At 46.9% G+C, this 20414-nt stretch overlaps 1 protein-coding gene across 7 annotated transcripts in view; it reads left to right on the forward strand.

The window, feature by feature from the left end:
• LOC138665154 (inositol hexakisphosphate and diphosphoinositol-pentakisphosphate kinase 2) overlaps positions 1–20414 on the forward strand; it is a 210248-nt gene that overhangs the window by 120819 nt on the left and 69015 nt on the right. For all 7 annotated transcript variants that reach the window (XM_069752444.1, XM_069752428.1, XM_069752437.1 and 4 more), the window contains 6 exons: positions 2126–2211; positions 2297–2422; positions 10884–11005; positions 13064–13246; positions 13864–14005; positions 15013–15236. In XM_069752444.1, the coding sequence (XP_069608545.1) occupies positions 2126–2211; positions 2297–2422; positions 10884–11005; positions 13064–13246; positions 13864–14005; positions 15013–15236 (883 nt within the window). The remainder of the gene's footprint in view (positions 1–2125; positions 2212–2296; positions 2423–10883; positions 11006–13063; positions 13247–13863; positions 14006–15012; positions 15237–20414) is intronic.

Consider the following 20414-nt stretch of genomic DNA (forward strand, 5'->3'; position numbering starts at 1 on the left):
GTCCAAGTAAATTCAGACGGGTCTTCGTAGCCGGCAGCTCTGTTCCTCCAGACCTTCTTTCCCTATTACCATCAAGGCAAGGTTGTCCTCAGACCGTTCCCTTCCTTTGTTACCAAGGTGGTATCGTACTTCCACTGTTCCGAGAACATCGCTCTTCCCTCTTCTCTTTCGGCTCCGGTCCACTAAACTGAATGGGTTCCCCATACCCTGGACAAGTTGAGTGCCCTGAGTAGATACCCTTTCAGGATGGCGTCCTTTGAGAGGATGGACAACTCATTGGGCTCCCTGGTGTTTTTCAGGGAGGGCTTAGCCGTTCTTCGGCCATTTTTGCCTGGTGGATTCTTTACACATTCAGAAGTCCTTCCATGTGGGTCGTCTGCTTATTTTCCCTCCAATCGATCAATCGAGCTTTCTGGGGGTCTAGACGCCAGGCGTCAGCAAAGCATGTTGTCAGCTTTGCGGGATCATCCAGTCCGCATTCATCCTTGAAGCACTATAATTCCCAGACTTCCACAGACGTCCGGGCAGGCGGACTCTGCAGGCCGTGGTGGCGCACTTGTAAGTGGCATTACACAGGGTCTGATCTGATGTTATTACCACCCAGGGACTGCTTTGGGACGTCCCACGGTCTGTGTCCCCCAATGATGCGGAGGAGAAATAGGGATTTTTGTGTACTCACCGTAAAATCCTTTTCTCCGAGCCATTCATTGGGGGACACAGCTCCCACCCTGTTATTTGCTTGTGGTTGTTTTTATAACATATATATAATTCGACGTGCTGTACTTTCATATATGTTTTGACATGCTATATTCTCATATGTTATTGTTCTCCTACTGCTTTTGCACCGAACTGGTTAGCTGAGAGCCAGCAGGAGGGTGTATACTGCAGGGGAGGAGCTAACTTTTCTTGTATCTCTTAGTGTCAGCCTCCTAGTGGCAGCAGCATACACCCACGGTCTGTGTCCCCCAATGAATGGCTCGGAGAAAAGGATTTTACGGTGAGTACACAAAAATCCCTATTTTTGTAGCTCTCCACATGTGGTCCTTGGCTCTTGAACAATTCTTCTGACAATTCTTTTCACTCCTTTGTCTGAAATCTTGCTGGGAGCACCTGGTTGTGGCCAATTTATGGTGAAATGATGTTCTCTCCACTTTTGAATTATGGCCACAACAGTGCTGTCTGGAACGTTCAGTTGTTTAGAAATGCTTCTGTAACCAATTCCATCAGTATGTTTTGCAACAATAAGGATGCACAGGTCTTGAGACAGCTCACTGGTTTTATTCATCATAAGATGTTCCTTGTGTGGCACCTTGGTAATGAGACACCTTCTATAGGCCATCAGTTGATCCAGCTGATATTATTTTTCACTAAGTGGCAGGCTTGCTTTCTAATTACTGATAGATTTCAGCTGACGACTTGACGTTCCATGTTTTTTTAAAACTCTTTTGCTTGATGTGTTCAATACTTTTTTCCTGTGTTGTTTCTCATTATTAAACATAAGTTAATTTATGGATAGCTATGGTTTGATTTTTGTCTGTGTGGATTGGATGGGTTACCGACACCAACATTTGGTCAGACTTTCATGTCAATAGCACCTTTAGAAATATAGTTACTCAGAATATTGGTGACGTGTTCAATACTTATTTCACCCGCTGTATGTGTCTCTACAGCCAAGTGTAATGTCACATTGGCTGCATTCACTCTGATTTGAGTTGATGGTAATTGGTCATAAACGTTTCTCCAGCTTAAAAAAAATATTTATATATTGTAGACTTACCAAACTTTTTTTTTTTTTTTTACACAAAGGAAGATGGCTCTTTTCTGATGGATTCCAATTACAGTGAAAATGAAGTGGTCATTATAGAAATACTTCAGCCATGACTGGACTTAAATTGGATTTTTTTTTTTTTTTTTAAAGATTCACAAAATAGTTTGCTTTGCGCTCTATAAAAGTTTTGAAAAAAATATAAAAAAAAGAGCAAAAGCAGTTTGCTGATCAATGTGGTCTATGCCTGAATATGAGTTGTAAGTGTGACGTCAGCTCACCCAAAGTATCATAATTGGTGAGAATTGCTTATCGTACATTTTTTTTTTTACATGGAGTATTTTTTTCCTCATTCACCAGGTATGGCCACTTTTCTGGAATAAATCGTAAGGTTCAGCTAACATATCTGCCACATGGCTGCCCTAAGACGTCCAGCGAAGAGGAAGGTGAGTTTTGGTTGAGGAATAATGGATTCTTATTCTAATTATAACATTGTGTAATAGATTTTTGCATTATGACTGTATTCTTCAGACTGTCGAAGAGATGAGCCATCTTTGCTTTTAGTCCTAAAGTGGGGTGGTGAACTGACCCCTGCAGGCCGGATTCAAGCGGAGGAGCTTGGCAGGGCTTTCCGGTGCATGTATCCTGGAGGACAAGGTAATTGTACAGATTACCCTAGAATACTGATAAATGCTGTCATCTGTAGGTAAAATGCTTACAGACAATAGATGCATTAGTGTGAACTGTGCTTTAGCTGTTGTGCCTGTATTGTATAGAGGTTGGAAATAAGCTGCCAGAGGCATTTCCTTTCTAAAAGCTCTGACAATCTACTCCACTGGGAGAAAGAGGTATTCCCACCAAAGTAATGGAGTAATTAGACAGTATCTCAGCTGGCAGACAATAAGTCCTTGCCATAATAAATAGGCTGCAGTAGCAGTAGTGCAATGCCAATTCTGGCTTTCTTTATTCTGTAGAGCTCTCTACTAGACTAGCTCAGTGCTTGGTCCAACCGACCTACCAATCTGCAGTTCCTTCAATGGAATCTGTCAACCATTTTTGCTATGTAATCTAAAGACATCAGGAGATAGAGGCCGAAGCACAGAATTCAGGGATGTGTCACTTGTCAAAGAGCATGCAGTTGTTTACGGACTGTGAAGGATTTATCACTAAGGTTAAAATTGCTGGACTAGTCCAGCAATGCCTTCTTCCCCTGTGATAAGCACCTTACTGTCTATGGACTTTGTACACAGAGAGCCTGTGGGTGGGGTCAGCTGTGGTGTGGGCGGGGCTAGCTTCCTCAGCTTTGCTTCATGCTAAATCTAAAAGCTCTGATTGTGTCAGAACCACAGCACCCAGTAATCTGTGATACATCGTTGGATTCAACTTCTTTTTGCCTACAATATGCTGCTCTCAGATGAGATGGCAAAACCTGCTGACAGATTACATTTAGTGTGGCGGCAACCCCTTTAAACTGTTCTGCTTGGAGCACTACTGTAAGATGGAGGGCGATGACTTGCTAACACCCTCAAAAATAAAGTGACCATTCTTATTCTTTGTAATGCTGCTGCCATTAAAAGGTAAAAGTGAGCTATTTACTGAAGTACTCATTTAGGGCTGAAGTACTGGGCCATGTAGGTGGATCGGTTGTGCGGCAGAATGGAAGACGAGTTTAGGGTGTCTGGACTTGCATATAGTATTATATTTGTGTACCCAGATATTAAGTCACACAACCCATATTAACCAACCGATCCCAAGTTCCCGCATCGAAAAATATGATATCAATCCATAGTAGTCCTCCTAATTAAACACCCTTTTTTGAGGAAATTGATAAAGTAGGAATTTTGCAGTCAGTGACTCTAATTTTCTTTATCGCCTCTCATTGGGGGACACAGGAACCATGGGTGTATGCTGCTGCCACTAGGAGGCTAACACTATGCAAATAAAAAAAAGTTAGCTCCTCCTCTGCAGTGTACACCCCACCGACTGGCATTATACTCTTCAGTTTAGCTTAGTGTCAGTAGGAGGTGGACACGGGTCTTTCATTAGACCCTTATCTACCTGCGTCGTTTTCTTTCAGTTTTCCTCGGAGGGATACAGGGTGAACAGTCACACCTGTATTCCCACAAGCGGACTATGAGTACGGTGTGTACTGCCACCCCGTATCCTCACAGATCCCTCACCAGGACCAAGATCCTGGCACACCAGCGTGCTCAGAAGTCCGGTCCTGGCTCCGTCCCTCACCCACTCGCCCACCAGAGCCTGTCGGTTGGAGGAGACGAGGACGTCCATCAGCCCTGGATGTCTCACCCTCTTTTAAGGTTAGTACGGCGTGGGATGTTTTTTAGGTGAGTATTTCCCCTATCCCATCCCAGATCCTTGTTAGGGGGGGGGATTCTTGTTAAGGGCTCCCAGACGGTGACCCTCTCTTACCCGGTCATCGCCTGTAACCTTGCGGCGCGGTCGATATTTTATCGGTGATCCTGGAGCTCCAGCATTTTCCCCATTCTGAGCAGGCTGCGGCGCCTGTTTTCTGGCCGCAGCGCTCTCACCCGTGACCAGCACCTTCTTTCTTGACAGCTCTTGGCTGCTGTTCGCTCCTTTCCGCGGCGACTATCAGCGCTGCGGTTTTTCACTGGGCGCAGTCCTCAGCGCAGCAGCCCTGCAGTCTATCGCGCTGCTTATCGCTGCAGCGCATTGCTCCGGCGCCGCAGGAGGTGGATCTGCGGCGCCCTTCAGCGGCGCAGCCTAGCAGGCTGCGGCGCCTGTGCCGCCAGCCTCCCGTCGCGGCACATTGCTCCGGCGCCGCAGGAGGTGGATCTGCGGCGCCCTTCAGCGGCGCAGCCTAGCAGGCTGCGGCGCCTGTGCCGCCAGCCTCCCGTCGCGGCGCATAGCTCCGGCGCTCTATACCGGCGCCGCGGCTCGTTTCCCGGCCGCCGGTTCCTAATTTAAGCCCCGGCTTTGGCCGGGGCCTACTTCCGGTCTTCGGATCTGTCTCTTCCGCTTCTGCGGGCGGGCTTTTTTCCCACCCGACATACTATGACCTGCCTACCGGCGCCTCTGCGTCTAGCTCCGCCCCCTTCCTCGTGGGACACTCGTCTGGTGTGAGCATCGCTTCACACCACAGCAGCAGCCCTTGCAGTGCCTCACGCAGCGCGCCACGCTCCTTCGCCCGCATCTTCTGTGAGCTCAGCACCAGGGGATTTCTCCACCAAGGACAAGTGGGACATCTTCCAGGACCGGGTCCGTGAGTAGCTGCACTGCAGTCTGACACCCCCCTCTGCCCACTGTCCCCTAACCAACTGGCATCTTCAGGGTCCCTCAAAATGTCTTCCTCTAAAGGGGGCCGCTCTCGCCCCCCTACTTCTTCTTCATCTACTACCTTAGTCACGTACTTTGCATGTTCGTCCTGTAACAGCAAACTTCCCTCAGGTCAGTCCTCCCCGCTGTGTCAGTCCTGCAGCAACCCGATTGCTCCCACCGCCCAGGATCCCCCGGCTGTTCCGCCCGAGAGTGATCCCCCCATCCCAGGCTGGGCCGCTTCTCTGTCACAATCGGTGGCCGATTTAACACGGGTGTCTCAAACCCTGGTGTCCGCGCTGGATCGGTTACCCCTGCAGACCCCTGCAGTGGCCAGCGGGTCGCAGGAACCGCCGCCCGAGCCCTCCTTGATTAGCCACAAAAGGTCCAGACAGGAACGTCGGTCTGAGTCCTCTTCGCGTTCCATCTCGCCGCACGGCCCTCCCCCGCGGTTGGTGTCGCACCGTTCCTCCTCCCCTGAGTCAGGCGAGGCTTTATCTGATGCGCCCTCAGAGGAGATGTCGGAGTTGGATCCTAGCCAAATCGCCACCATGAGTGAGTCGGTCCATTACCTCATTCGGGCTATAAACCAAACCTGTGGCATTAAGGATCCCTCTACGGAACCCGCAGATCAGGCGGTTTCGTTTAGACGGGCCAAACCACCTTCAAAATTTTTTGCCCCTCATCCTGAATTCGAGGAAATCCTGGCCAGAGAGAGAGAGAATCCGACCAGACGTTTTCAGAGGGGAAAACACCTGGGGGTGTTATATCCTTTTTCACCAGATCTTACCGCCAATTGGACGGTCTCTCCCTCGGTGGATCCACCTGTGTCCAGGCTGTCCACCAACACGGTGCTCCCACTGTCCGGCGGAGCGTCTCTGAAGGATTCTAACGACAGAGTTATAGAATCCTTCGCAAAATCTGCCTTCGAAGCGGCTTCAGCAGCGCTATGCCCGGCCTTTGCTTCCACTTGGGCCTCAAAATCCATCTCAAAATGGGCCAAGGATCTGCGGCGAGGTATCCTGGACGGAGCTCCTCCCGCGCAATTAGTGGAACTTGCCAACCAGATTTCCCACGCTGGTGAATACCTGGTTTCCGCCTCCCTGGATGTCGCCTCTTGTGCGGCTCAGGCTTCCAGCAATGCCGTTGCCATCCGCCGGACCGTTTGGCTCAAGGCCTGGCAGGCGGACTTGTCCTCCAAAAAGTCCCTCACTAGTCTGCCCTTCCAGGGCTCTCGTCTCTTTGGTTCCCAGCTGGACCAGATCATTAAGGACGCCACTGGGGGCACAAGTTCCCTTCTCCCCCAGGCTAAACCTCGTCGCCCTCCTCCTAGACGGCAGTTTCGCTCGTTCCGGCCTTTTCGTCGCTTCGCTGCATCAAACTCCTTTTCCCAGCAGCAACAGAGGCCACAGGCACGTCAAGAGAAGAAGGCGGTGTCCTTCAGGCCCACTCCGTCCTGGCGTCCTCGCTATTCCCAGGGTAGATCGTCCAGGCCCAGGACTGGAAGATCCACTTCCGCATGACTCTCGGCAAGACTCCAGCCCAACTCCCAGGTTGGGGGGCCGTCTTCTCCGTTTCAGGGACGTCTGGATTTCCGCAGTAGAGGATGCATGGGTCAGGGAAGTTGTGTCTTCGGGATACAAAATAGAGTTCGCCTCCCGACCCAGAGATCGTTTCTTCCAATCTCGTCCTCCAAAAGATCCCGCTTTGGTTCCGGGCTTCTTCGCAGCCATCGCTTCTCTGCTCAAATCCGGGGTAATCGTTCCCGTCCCAGAAAAGGAACGGTACACGGGTTTCTACTCGAACCTCTTTGTGGTACCGAAAAAAGACGGCAAGGTTCGTCCCATTCTGGACCTCAAATTGTTGAACAGGAGGGTTCGCCTGAGACACTTCAGGATGGAATCCCTTCGTTCAGTAATTGCTTCCATGGAGGCTCAGGAATTTCTATGCTCTATAGATATCCAGGACGCCTACCTACATGTTCCAATATTTCCCGGACATCACCGTTTCCTGCGCTTCGCAGTGCAACAAGATCATTTTCAGTTCGTCGCCCTGCCGTTCGGTCTCGCAACCGCGCCAAGGGTGTTCACGAAAATCATGGCGGCGCTGATGGCCATTTTGAGAGTCAGAGGCTTGGTTCTGTTTCCATACCTCGACGACATCCTCATCAAGGCTCCGTCCTTTGCTCAGGCCCACGAAAGCTTGTCCATTGTTCTCGACACCTTATCCCGTTTCGGATGGCTGGTCAACCGGAAGAAGTCCTGCCTTATTCCTTCTCAGCGCATCATCTTTCTGGGCATGCTCTTCGACACTCGTCAGTCCAGAGTCTTCCTTCCCAAGGACAAGAGATCCACCCTTTGTCGGGACATTCTCTTGCTCCAGGGTCCTCGGCCTCCCTCCCTCCGATCGGCCATGAAGGTTCTGGGGAGGATGGTAGCTACCTTGGAAGCGATTCCCTTCGCCCAATTCCATTCTCGACCCCTTCAGCAAGCCATTCTGTCTCAGTGGGACAGGTCGGTCTTCTCCCTGGATCGGCCGATCAGACTCTCCTTTCGGGTCAAGCGGTCTCTCAACTGGTGGCTGACGTCTCCTCTCATCTCCCAGGGCAGGTCCTTCCTTCCGGTTCACTGGCAGGTGGTGACAACGGATGCCAGCCTGATCGGCTGGGGTGCGGTTTTTCGCCACCTGACGGTTCAGGGCCGTTGGTCGCTGCAGGAGTCCGCGCTGCCGATCAACGTCCTCGAAATTCGGGCCATCTTTCTGTCCCTCCGCCATTGGGAAAGGATCCTCAGGGGCCTTCCAGTCCGGATCCAGACGGACAATGCCACGGCTGTGGCATATGTCAACCATCAGGGGGGGACTCGGAGCTCCTTGGCCCTTGCCGAGGTGTCCAAGATCCTCCTTTGGGCAGAGGCAACGGTTCCGGTGATATCCGCGGTGCATATCCCCGGCGTAGAAAACTGGGCCGCCGACTTCCTCAGCCGCGAGGGTCTCGCGGCGGGGGAATGGTCCCTGCATCCGGAGGTCTTCCATCAGATTTGTCTTCGATGGGGAACTCCGGATGTGGATCTCACGGCGTCTCGGATCAACAGGAAGGTTCAACAATTCGTCTCCAGGTCACGCGATCCTCTCGCAGTGGGCGTCGATGCTCTGGCCATTCCTTGGTCACAGTTCGAGCTGCCCTATCTGTTCCCACCCCTTCCATTACTTCCCAAACTGTTGAAGAAGATCAAAGCGGAAGGGGTGCCGGTCATCCTGATCGCCCCGGATTGGCCCAGGAGAGCTTGGTTCGCGGAGTTAGTCAACCTTCTCGCTCCCTGGTGCCTTCCAGACAGGCCCGATCTGCTGTCCCAGGGTCCGATCTGCCACCCGAATTCTCGGTCGCTCAGTTTAACGGCGTGGCTGTTGAGACCGCGGTTCTAAGAGCGTCCGGCCTTTCGGACCGGGTGATTCACACCATGATTCAGGCTCGGAAGCCTTCGTCTTCCAGGATCTACTACCGCACCTGGAAGGCCTACTTCCGTTGGTGCGAGTCCAACCGCGTGCCGCCTATGGTTTTTTCCCTGCCTTCTCTTTTGGCCTTCCTTCAGGCAGGACTGGATTCGGGCCTGGCTCTTAGTTCCCTGAAGGGTCAGGTCTCTGCGCTTTCCATCCTCTTTCAGAAGACCTTGGCCTCTCGGCCACAGATTAAGACCTTCTTTCAGGGGGTAGCCCACGCCGTCCCGCCGTACAGGGCCCCTGTGGAGGCATGGGACCTAAACCTGGTACTGGACGTTTTGAAGGTTTCTCCCTTTGAACCTCTTAGGGAGATTCCTCTATCAGTTTTATCTTGGAAGGTGGCCTTTCTTGTGGCCATCACGTCCATTCGCCGCGTTTCCGAGCTGGCGGCACTGTCTTGCCACCCTCCGTTTTTGGTCATTCACCAGGACAAGGTGGTCTTCCGACCTCCACCTTCTTTTCTTCCTAAGGTGGTTTCCACCTTCCACCTCAACGAGGACATCGTTCTACCTTCCTTTTGTCCAGCTCCGACTCATCCTCTGGAGCGATCGTTGAACAAGCTGGACCTAGTCAGGGCAGTGAGGATTTATCTGGATAGAACATCCTCTTTCCGGAAGACGGATTCATTTTTCGTCATTCCTGATGGCACGCGCAGAGGCCAGCCGGCTTCTGAAGCGACTATTGCTCGCTGGATCAGAACGGCAATTTTGGAGGCTTACCGGGTCAAGAACAGAGTGCCCCCTCCTGGGATTAAGGCTCACTCTACCCGGGCAGTCGGCGCCTCCTGGGCGGTGCACCACAGGGCTTCCGCCCTACAGCTTTGCAAAGCGGCAACTTGGTCTTCCATCCACACGTTCGCCAAATTTTACAAGGTCCATACCTACGCATCGGCGGACGCCAGCCTAGGCAGAAGGATCCTGCAGGCGGCAGTGGTGAGTCCTCTGACCTGATGGAAGTCTGTTTTCCCGCCCTTGGGACTGCTTTGGGACGTCCCATGGTTCCTGTGTCCCCCAATGAGAGGCGATAAAGAAAACAGGATTTTTGGTTGCTTACCGTAAAATCTGTTTCTTGAAGCCTCCATTGGGGGACACAGCTCCCTCCCAATGTTTTCTGCTGTTATCTGTTCTATGACTGTTCTCACGTTACAGTTCTCAAGTTTGTGGTTATGGTTTTTCAACCTTGTTTCATTATCTCCTACTGCTTTCTCACTAACTGAAGAGTATAATGCCAGTCGGTGGGGTGTACACTGCAGAGGAGGAGCTAACTTTTTTTATTTGCATAGTGTCAGCCTCCTAGTGGCAGCAGCATACACCCATGGTTCCTGTGTCCCCCAATGGAGGCTTCAAGAAACAGATTTTACGGTAAGCAACCAAAAATCCTGTTTTAACCACCGAGCTAGTTTTCTTCTATGTTGCTACTCCCTATAGAGAACCTGTCATTTGCTTAAAAAATAGTTGAATGACTTGTAAAAATCCTGCTTTGATTCTGCCACCTTTTTTTTTCAGTTTTCTGCTGTTTTGCTCCATTGCAGAGAGATTCACATATTTGGCTTTTAGAGGACAGTATGTGAAATCTCTGCTTGTAATGCATCTGGATGTTTCTTCAGAGTCTTTTTTGGTGGGGGGGCGTGCACTTTTACATCTCCCTCCAAAATGCTGCCAATCGCACTTCGGCAGTATCTAAGACTAATAGTAGATCTGCTGCTGAACTGTGTTTGACAGAGCCTGGATGGAGGGGTGAAGACGTACGATCCTAAATAGATTCTGAGGAAACGCCCAGTAGCATTACATGCAGAGATTTCACATATTGCACTCCAAAAGCAATAGTTTGGAATATCTCTGCAATGGAAGAACTCTGGGCAAAACAGAAAAATGTTGTAGAATCCCGATTGCGGGAATTTTTGCAAGGTATTAAACTCGCTGTGTTTGTACAAGTGACCTGTCCTCTTTCAGCAAATATTCTTGTAGAAATGTTGCTGAGAAAGTCTTTCCTGCTGATCTCTTCCTAGTCCCGTTAATTTTGGTTGCCTAACAACAAAAAAGGTGCGTGGTTGGGCTTATTGTTTGTCTCCCATTGCAGACAGAGTAGAGGGGGGAGGCTCCTGCTGCAGCCAGTTGCCTTACCGCCAGACTCAGGATGGTGAGAAGGAGGGAGAATTGCTTATGTCCTGTAACATGTAGATATATAATTACTATCTCATAGTTTTATTTCTATAGAGATATCAGGATCAGAATAGAGAAGGTTATTAAAGGAGGAACTCATGGGATTTTTCTATCTCAATTGTTCTTGTACGATGAATGTAATGACATATTCTGTTTTCTAGGAGACTATGCTGGATTTCCTGGCTGTGGCCTTTTGCGGTTACACAGTACTTATCGACATGATCTAAAAATCTATGCATCGGATGAAGGAAGAGTCCAGATGACAGCTGCAGCATTTGCAAAAGTGTGTTGTTTTTGTTTTTTTTATTTCATGCACATCTTGTAACATCATTTATGGCCTTAGTTGGCCATTACATATGACTGTTTTAAGCATCTCTCCAGCAGCTAGTTTTTTTGTATTGCCCCTCCATTAGCCATCAACAATGTGTGTGCATATGTGATTCATGTAGCCCAAACCAGTGCAGCATGAATCCGAGCCTGGTACGTTTCTCTCTGAACCCATCTGGGATTTCAGGAAAAAACATAGTTTGCATATCTACAAGATGAGATTAGTCCAGCAGACCATCGGACGGCTTTTCCCTGCGCGGCTCTAGGTGACTGACAGGTCTCTACCTACACACATGGCAGAGACCCGCCAATCAACTAGTGATGCAGGGAATAGCCGGCCTGATCTTCCTGCTGCAGAGAATAGCATACCTAGTTGCCATCATTCAGCCGGGTTCTGCCGGTGGTTTGCGCAGCGTGAATCATGAGGCCGGTTCCCTTTCAAACACAGAAGTTGACGTTTGAGCCGGCTAGTCACAAGCACAATAGTCATATGTGATAGAAGAGGACCAGGGCAGAAAGGAAGACCGTAACGGGTATATTTTCTGTTATTAGATACTATCTAATATAATATCACATTTGTTTGCCCGGAGGGGATACTACAGAAATGACATGCAATCCAAAAGTAACGAAAACCGTTATCAAGGTTAGACATGATAAAATGTTCAAGGCTAAACACTGCACTAAAAACACGTTGTGGGGTTTGGTAAAGCAAATCATAAGCTGCAAAATTTCATAAAGTGAAGTAAAGAAATACTCAAACATATTGCACAACTGACGAGAGTTCAGGTCAGAAGTGACCAGTGCCAGAGAGTATGCAAACTGTCCTGCACATCAGTAAGGTGATCCACACGATGTGTACATACATGCACAATGAGGCAGTATTGAGTAACGAGGCTTGTCCTCTTCAGTGAATAACAAATCAAAAGGTAAATAATGGGAAATACAGGAGTACAGCCAAAATAACCCCCAATGAAATGTTCAAAGCAAGAGACACATATAGGTTAATGAAACATCAGGAGATACTGGTAAAAGATTGCAGTGAAAATTGCCAGAACATATTAATTAAATATAGACCCCACAGCATGAAGAACCCGATGCCCGTGGCTTTGACGAGGGAGTGGGGAAAGGTGAGTATCGTGGGTCATTAAACCCAAACGGTCCACTAAAATTAGCTCAATTGATATTTGCAACAGCTTGACCTAGCTCATGCATGGGAAAGTGCTGACGTCACAATTCAGCCGGGTGGCACGACTTCTCAGAGCGTGTCATTTAGGAGGAGTCAGCATGTGCTCCAGAGTGGCACACGAGCTACCCTCCTAGATAGGTGCCATGGTGCTGTGCACTTCTGCTGTTGCCCTGGTGCTGTGCTGTTGCCGTGTTGCTGTTGCCATGTTGCTGTTGCCCTGTTGCTGTTGCCGTGTTGCAGTTGCCGTGTTGCTGTTGCCGGGTTGCTGTTGCCGTGTTGCTGTTGCCGTGTTGCTGTTGCCGTGTTGCAGTTGCCGTGTTGCTGTTGCCGGGTTGCTGTTGCCGTGTTGCTGTTGCCGTGTTGCTGTTGCCGTGTTGCAGTTGCCCTGTTGCTGTTGCCGGGTTGCTGTTGCCGTGTTGCTGTTGCCGTGTTGCTGTTGCCGTGTTGCAGTTGCCGTGTTGCTGTTGCCGTGTTGCTGTTGCCATGTTGCTGTTGCCGTGTTGCAGTTGCCGTGTTGCTGTTGCCGGGTTGCTGTTGCCATGTTGCTGTTGCCCTGTTGCTATGTCGGCTGTCATTTATTGCCGGGAGTGCACTATACACTGAACGGTGACTGAAGCCATGCCGACGCCACCCCCATGACTAAAAGAGAAGCTACAGGAGGAATAAAGTTAATTTTTCACCCAGCAGTGGGTCTCAGTGCGAGTGCCACACTTTGTTAGAACACTATTAACCCCATACTTACATGACAGGTTCCCTTTAACCCAATGTTTATTTGTGATTTATATAATATATATGTGACTTATGTAATGTGTGAGATTTTATTTCTAGGGTTTGTTGGCACTGGAAGGAGAACTGACCCCAATACTGGTTCAGATGGTGAAGAGTGCAAATATGAATGGCTTGTTGGACAGTGACAGCGACTCATTAAGTAGCTGTCAGCATCGAGTGAAAGCAAGACTGCATGAGATTCTTCAGAGGGATCGAGATTTTAGTGTTGAGGACTATGAGAAGGTAAATGGGGGGCGTCGTTCACAGGCATATTACCTCTTTGTGAAAGTTGTGTATTTAGGGCAAATGTCAGGACATGAACGGTCCTGAAAAAGCCGGAAACTGTTTCCTAAATGGTTCCTCCTGCTTTGCCATGATGTCATCTGGGTGAACTATATGATTACTGGTAAAACTTTAAGGGGTTGACCTGGCTGAATAGAAATGTCTGCAGTCCCTGTATGTGACTGCAGACTGCCAAAAGATGAGTGTGCAATGCACACACTGTCACGATTCTCCTATGTTCTCGCATACTTGTGGTCATGTGTCAAATGGATACACTCTGCTTCTCTAGGATAGTAGTGAGCGGAGCAGGAAGAGACTAGTACTCACACTTGACAGTATATGTACAATTGCATACATGTGGTCACATCACCACCTACCGGCATGAGAACACAGGATATTGTAACAGTGTGCACTATCACAATTTGGCAGTCTGTAGACATTCATTTCTGGCTGGACAAACCCTTTAATAGACAGGTGTCTTTGTTGCATGTAGTGTATCAGTCATAATATAGTAACAGTTGTGATATGGCCGTAAAAACAAGAAAGTTAACTTTTATCGTTATCTTTTTATCTTTCAGCTAACTCCAACTGGGAGCATCTCGCAGGTTAAATCGATGCAGATTATAAAGAATCCGGTGAAGACTTGTGACATAGTGTACTCCTTAATTCAAAGCCTGACAACACAGATCCGGCAGAAAATGGAGGATCCAAAATACGCAGGTATGGAAGTTTACAATATGTCACTTTCAGAATGATGGGCTTCAAAGATCCTATATTTCCTTGCCTTGGGGTTTAATGCAGCGGTAGCACACTTATGCAGTGATGAGGCAGTGACCCAGCAAAGTTTAAAGCAAAACGTCTTTTAATGTTCAACTCCTATAAACACAGCACATGATATCCTCCGGATTGCAGCTGTGCACATATCCTTTGGATTACAGTCACTAAGCACACCAGTCCACCTCTGACCTGTTGCCGTGGGCGACTGCACCGCCGTGTTAATGACTCTTTACTCACAGCATTACACAGTACACGATATCCTCCTGATCGCAGCCAGGAACCATATCCCTCCAGTTTAGTCACTAAACACGCCAGTCCACCTCCTGAGACCAGTTGCTGTGGACGACTGCACCGCTGTGTACGCCGTGGGTGCCAGGCTTTTCAGCTGCCTTCGCCGTTTGGGTCTCCTGGGCTGTGTTGCCTCACACAGCGTGGGACTCAGCAGAGCCTCCTGCTCTGTACTCCTGCCAATACCAGACTGACACACCCAAACCCTATATTGCAGGGGTTTTACCTTGAATCTGTGGCCTTCAGCCACATAGAAAACCCGGCCAGGAATGAAACGGACTGCACCACTACTATCCTGTAGTCCATTTCAAAACACAAAAAGCCCAGAGCAGGTTTTCCCTAAATCTGCCTTGGACAACCAGCATGGCCAAGACCTATACTCTCTTTAGTCTGCATTGCAACCACATCTACGCCTGTGACTGCAATACGCTCTCATGGCCTCAATACGCCTCCGTGCATCCTGGGGGGAACATACAGTGACCCTCACATGTAACCGCGGAGAGTAGTCTCCGATATTAGATGTCTGTCTGCTTTTAATCACAATGCATCAATCTTATTTGCTCATGCATCACACATGTTTCAACACATTGTTCTCGCCGCCTTTAGACAAAATTATGTTTGTCATAACGAGCGCTTGAATCCTTTATCCTTTTAATCTACAGATATTCAACTTTATCACAGCGAGACCCTTGATCTGATGCTGCGCAGATGGTGCAAGTTAGAAAAGGATTTCAAGACCAAAAATGGAAGATATGACATCAGCAAAATACCCGACATATATGACTGCATAAAGTATGATGTGCAGCATAACTGCTCACTGAAACTGGAGAACACGATGGAGCTGTACAGGGTCTCCAAGGCACTAGCTGATATAGTTATCCCTCAGGTGGGTAGTATACAAAAAACTGTATGTGCAAATGACTTAACCTCTTACCAACACTGCCCTTACACAGCCCCATGTCCTGAAAAATGAATCTGTTACAGGTCTCGGAAAATGGCAACACAAGAAAGTTTTTACGAATTCCTGAATTTTTTTTCACACTTAAAAAAAACAAAAAAAAAAACTATGCGTGTTTGGTATTTATTAATCTCAGAAATCGTATTGCCAGGTCAATTTTACTGTATTAATAGGACATGGTAAATAAAAAAAAAAAAGTGAAATTGCCCTTTTTGTTGCAATTTCAATGCACTTGGAATTATTTTCCCGTTTTTTAGTGCACTATGTGGTAGAATGAGTGCTGCTGTTAAAAAGTACAACTTGTCCTACAAAAAATCAAGTCACCATGCGGCTATATCGATGGAAATATAGAAAAAGTTATGGACGAAGGGAAAAGGCACAAGAAAATGGCCACTGCATGAGGGTTAAAGGCAAGCAGTTGCCCTGAGCATGCTCTCATATCTGTAGTTAATCTGTTGTAGGACCGGAGCAGAGTCGTCCAATTGGGGCCAATAAAGTGTCTTGTTGACCTTTGTCTGTCCAGGATAAGACAAGACTGTGCTTCTTATACTCTGCCCACCATGGGAAAAATGATATCGTATGTATGACTTAAGACACTGTATGGCTGTACAATGCATGTGCAGGCGGTGTAAGTCAGGTAAAATTCCTGACCTATAATTATAGGAAAAAGGATGTGCAAAAGTTGGTGTCATTGAGTTGTGCTGCTGATAAAATCAAAGGAATTTAATAGTACAGCTTTTACAAGTCAACGCGTTTCAAGGTTCTGCGCGACCTCTTCATCAGGACCAAAAACCTATATTGCAGCTCTGCTCTGTTGAAGTGGATAGGCCTAAACTGCAATACCACACACTCTGTGGACAGGGTTTTAGAAGAAATCAGCCATGTTGTTTAATAGTAGAAATGTCATATAATATAATTTCTAAAGCTGTCACTGACCCCCAGCAGTCTTGGGGAGGACCATTACACCCTATGTTCATTTCATACGGAAAATATGATTACGGTGGTACTTTGTCCGGATGAAATACAGTTAGTAGTAGTGACTAGGGTTGAGCGAAACGGGTCGAACATTTTCAAAAGTCGCCGACTTTTGGCTAAGTCGGGGTTTCATGAAACCCGATCCGACCCCTGTGCGTGGTCGGCCATGCGGTACGCGACTTTCGCGCCAAAGTCGCGTTTCAATGACGCGAAAAGCGCCATTTCTCAGCCAATGAAGGTAAACGCAGAGTGTGGGCAGCGTGATGACATAGGTCCTGGTCCCCACCATCTTAGAGAAGGGCATTGCAGTGATTGGCTTGCTGTCTGCGACGTCACAGGGGCTATAAAGAGGCGTTCCCGCCGACCGCCATCTTACTGCTGCTGATCTGAGCTTAGGGAGAGGTTGCTGCCGCTTTGTCAGAAGCAGGGATAGCGTTAGGCAGGGTCCATTAACCACAAAACCGCTTGTGCTGCAGCGATTTGCACTGTCCAACACCACCCTCGGTGTGCAGGGACAGTGGAAGTTTTTTTTTTTCCCCTCAGCGCTGTAGCTCATTGGGCTGCCCTAGAAGGCTCCCTGATAGCTGCATTGCTGTGTGTACGCCGCTGTGCAAACCAACTGCTTTTTTCAAAGCACAAATCCTCTTGTTCCTTCCTTTCTGCACAGCTATCTTTTTTGTTTGTCCACACTTTTTATTTCATTTGTGCATCAGTCCACTCCTTATTGCTGCCTGCCATACCTGGCTGAGATTACTGCAGGCAGGGAGATAGTAGCTGCCTGCCATACCTGGCTGAGATTACTGCAGGCAGGGAGATAGTAATTGTAGGACATTCCCTGTTTTTTTTTTTTTTTTTTTTTTGGTGGGAGATTAAGATTGGCAATTTGGCATTTCTGCTAGAGTGCCATCCCTGTGTGTGCCATCTCTCTCACATAGTGGGCCATAGAAAGCCTTTTCATTTTTCTGTATTTTTTTTTGTGGGGTGTATAAATTCTCCCTGATAAAAATACAGTGGGAGATTAATATTGGCCTTTGGGCTTGTGTGCCAGTCCTGAGTGTGCCATCTCTCTCACAAATAGTGGGCCATAGAAAGCCTATTTAATTTTTTTTTTGGTTTTATAAATTTTCCCTGAAAAAAGGGAGATTAATATTGGCCTCTGGGCTTGTGTGCCAGTTGTGAGCGTGCCATCTGTGCCAGTCCTGAGCGTGCCATCTCTCTCACAAATAGTGGGCCATAGAAAGCCTATTTAAATATTTTTTTGGTTTTATAAATTCTCCCAGAAAAAAAGGGAGATTAATATTGGCCTCTGGGCTTCTGTGCCAGTCCTGAGCGTGCCATCTGTGCCAGTCCTGAGCGTCCCATCTCTCTCACAAATAGTGGGCCATAGAAAGCCTATTTAATTTTTTTTTTGGTTTTATAAATTCTCCCAGAAAAAAAGGGAGATTAATATTGGCCTCTGGGCTTGTGTGCCAGTTGTGAGCGTGCCATCTGTGCCAGTCCTGAGCGTGCCATCTCTCTCACAAATAGTGGGCCATAGAAAGCCTATTTAAATATTTTTTTGGTTTTATAAATTCTCCCAGAAAAAAAGGGAGATTAATATTGGCCTCTGGGCTTCTGTGCCAGTCCTGAGCGTGCCATCTGTGCCAGTCCTGAGCGTCCCATCTCTCTCACAAATAGTGGGCCATAGAAAGCCTATTTAATTTTTTTTTTGGTTTTATAAATTCTCCCAGAAAAAAAGGGAGATTAATATTGGCCTCTGGGCTTCTGTGCCAGTCCTGAGCGTGCCATCTGTGCCAGTCCTGAGCGTCCCATCTCTCTCACAAATAGTGGGCCATAGAAAGCCTATTTAATTTTTTTTTTGGTTTTATAAATTCTCCCAGAAAAAAAGGGAGATTAATATTGGCCTCTGGGCTTGTGTGCCAGTTGTGAGCGTGCCATCTGTGCCAGTCCTGAGCGTGCCATCTCTCTCACAAATAGTGGGCCATAGAAAGCCTATTTAAATATTTTTTTGGTTTTATAAATTCTCCCAGAAAAAAAGGGAGATTAATATTGGCCTCTGGGCTTCTGTGCCAGTCCTGAGCGTGCCATCTGTGCCAGTCCTGAGCGTCCCATCTCTCTCACAAATAGTGGGCCATAGAAAGCCTATTTAATTTTTTTTTTGGTTTTATAAATTCTCCCAGAAAAAAAGGGAGATTAATATTGGCCTCTGGGCTTCTGTGCCAGTCCTGAGCGTGCCATCTGTGCCAGTCCTGAGCGTCCCATCTCTCTCACAAATAGTGGGCCATAGAAAGCCTATTTAATTTTTTTTTTGGTTTTATAAATTTTCCCTGAAAAAAGGGAGATTAATATTGGCCTCTGGGCTTGTGTGCCAGTTGTGAGCGTGCCATCTGTGCCAGTCCTGAGCGTGCCATCTCTCTCACAAATAGTGGGCCATAGAAAGCCTATTTAAATATTTTTTTGGTTTTATAAATTCTCCCAGAAAAAAAGGGAGATTAATATTGGCCTCTGGGCTTCTGTGCCAGTCCTGAGCGTGCCATCTGTGCCAGTCCTGAGCGTCCCATCTCTCTCACAAATAGTGGGCCATAGAAAGCCTATTTTTTTTTTGGGGGGGGTTTTAGAAATTCTCCCTGGAAAAAAAAAGGGAGATTAATATTGCCCTTTGGGCTTGTGTGCCAGTACTAAGCGTTCCATCTCTCTCTCTCTCTCTTAGTCAGTGGGCCATAGAACGCCTATTTTTGGTTTTATTTGTTTTCTAAATTCTCCCTGAAAAAATCATTTTATTTTATTTGGTTTCTAAATTCTTCCTGATAAAATCATATTTTTTTTATTATTTTTTTTTCTAAAGTCTCCCTGAAAAAAAAAAAAAAAAAAAAAAAAACAGTGGGAGATTAATATTGGCCTTTCTGCTTGTGTGCCAGTCTTGACTCCTGGGTGCGTCATCTCTCAGTCAGTGGGCCATAGAACGCCTATTTTTGGTTTTATTTGTTTTCTAAATTCTCCCTGAAAAAATCATTTTATTTTATTTGGTTTCTAAATTCTTCCTGATAAAATCATATTTTTTTTATTATTTTTTTTTCTAAAGTCTCCCTGAAAAAAAAAAAAAAAAACAACCAAAAAAAACAGTGGGAGATTAATATTGGCCTTTCTGCTTGTGTGCCAGTCTTGACTCCTGGGTGTGCCATCTCTCTCTCTCTCTCTCTCTCTCTCTCTCTCTCTCTCCAATTGTGGTCCATAGAAAGCCTATATTTTTTTTCCTTGATTTGGGTTCCAAAATCTACCAGAGAAAATAACTACATCAATCATTGGTAGAAAAATATTGGCCTCTGGGCTTGTGTGCCACTTCTGATTCCTGTGTGCGTCATCTCTCAGTCAGTGGGCCATAGAACGCCTATTTTTGTTTTTATTTGTTTTATAAATTCTCCCTGAAAAAATCATTTTATTTTATTTGGTTTCTAAATTCTTCCTGATAAAATCATATTTTTTTTATTATTTTTTTTTCTAAAGTCTCCCTGAAAAAAAAAAAAAAAAAACAGTGGGAGATTAATATTGGCCTTTCTGCTTGTGTGCCAGTCTTGACTCCTGGGTGCGTCATCTCTCAGTCAGTGGGCCATAGAACGCCTATTTTTGGTTTTATTTGTTTTCTAAATTCTCCCTGAAAAAATCATTTTATTTTATTTGGTTTCTAAATTCTTCCTGATAAAATCATATTTTTTTTATTATTTTTTTTTCTAAAGTCTCCCTGAAAAAAAAAAAAAAAACAACCAAAAAAAACAGTGGGAGATTAATATTGGCCTTTCTGCTTGTGTGCCAGTCTTGACTCCTGGGTGTGCCATCTCTCTCTCTCTCTCTCTCTCTCTCTCTCTCTCTCTCCAATTGTGGTCCATAGAAAGCCTATATTTTTTTTCCTTGATTTGGGTTCCAAAATCTACCAGAGAAAATAACTACATCAATCATTGGTAGAAAAATATTGGCCTCTGGGCTTGTGTGCCACTCCTGATTCCTGTGTGCGTCATCTCTCAGTCAGTGGGCCATAGAACGCCTATTTTTGTTTTTATTTGTTTTATAAATTCTCCCTGAAAAAATCATTTTATTTTATTTGGTTTCTAAATTCTTCCTGATAAAATCATATTT

This window comes from Ranitomeya imitator, chromosome 1 (assembly GCF_032444005.1).
Source record: "Ranitomeya imitator isolate aRanImi1 chromosome 1, aRanImi1.pri, whole genome shotgun sequence".
Lineage (NCBI taxonomy): Eukaryota > Metazoa > Chordata > Amphibia > Anura > Dendrobatidae > Ranitomeya > Ranitomeya imitator.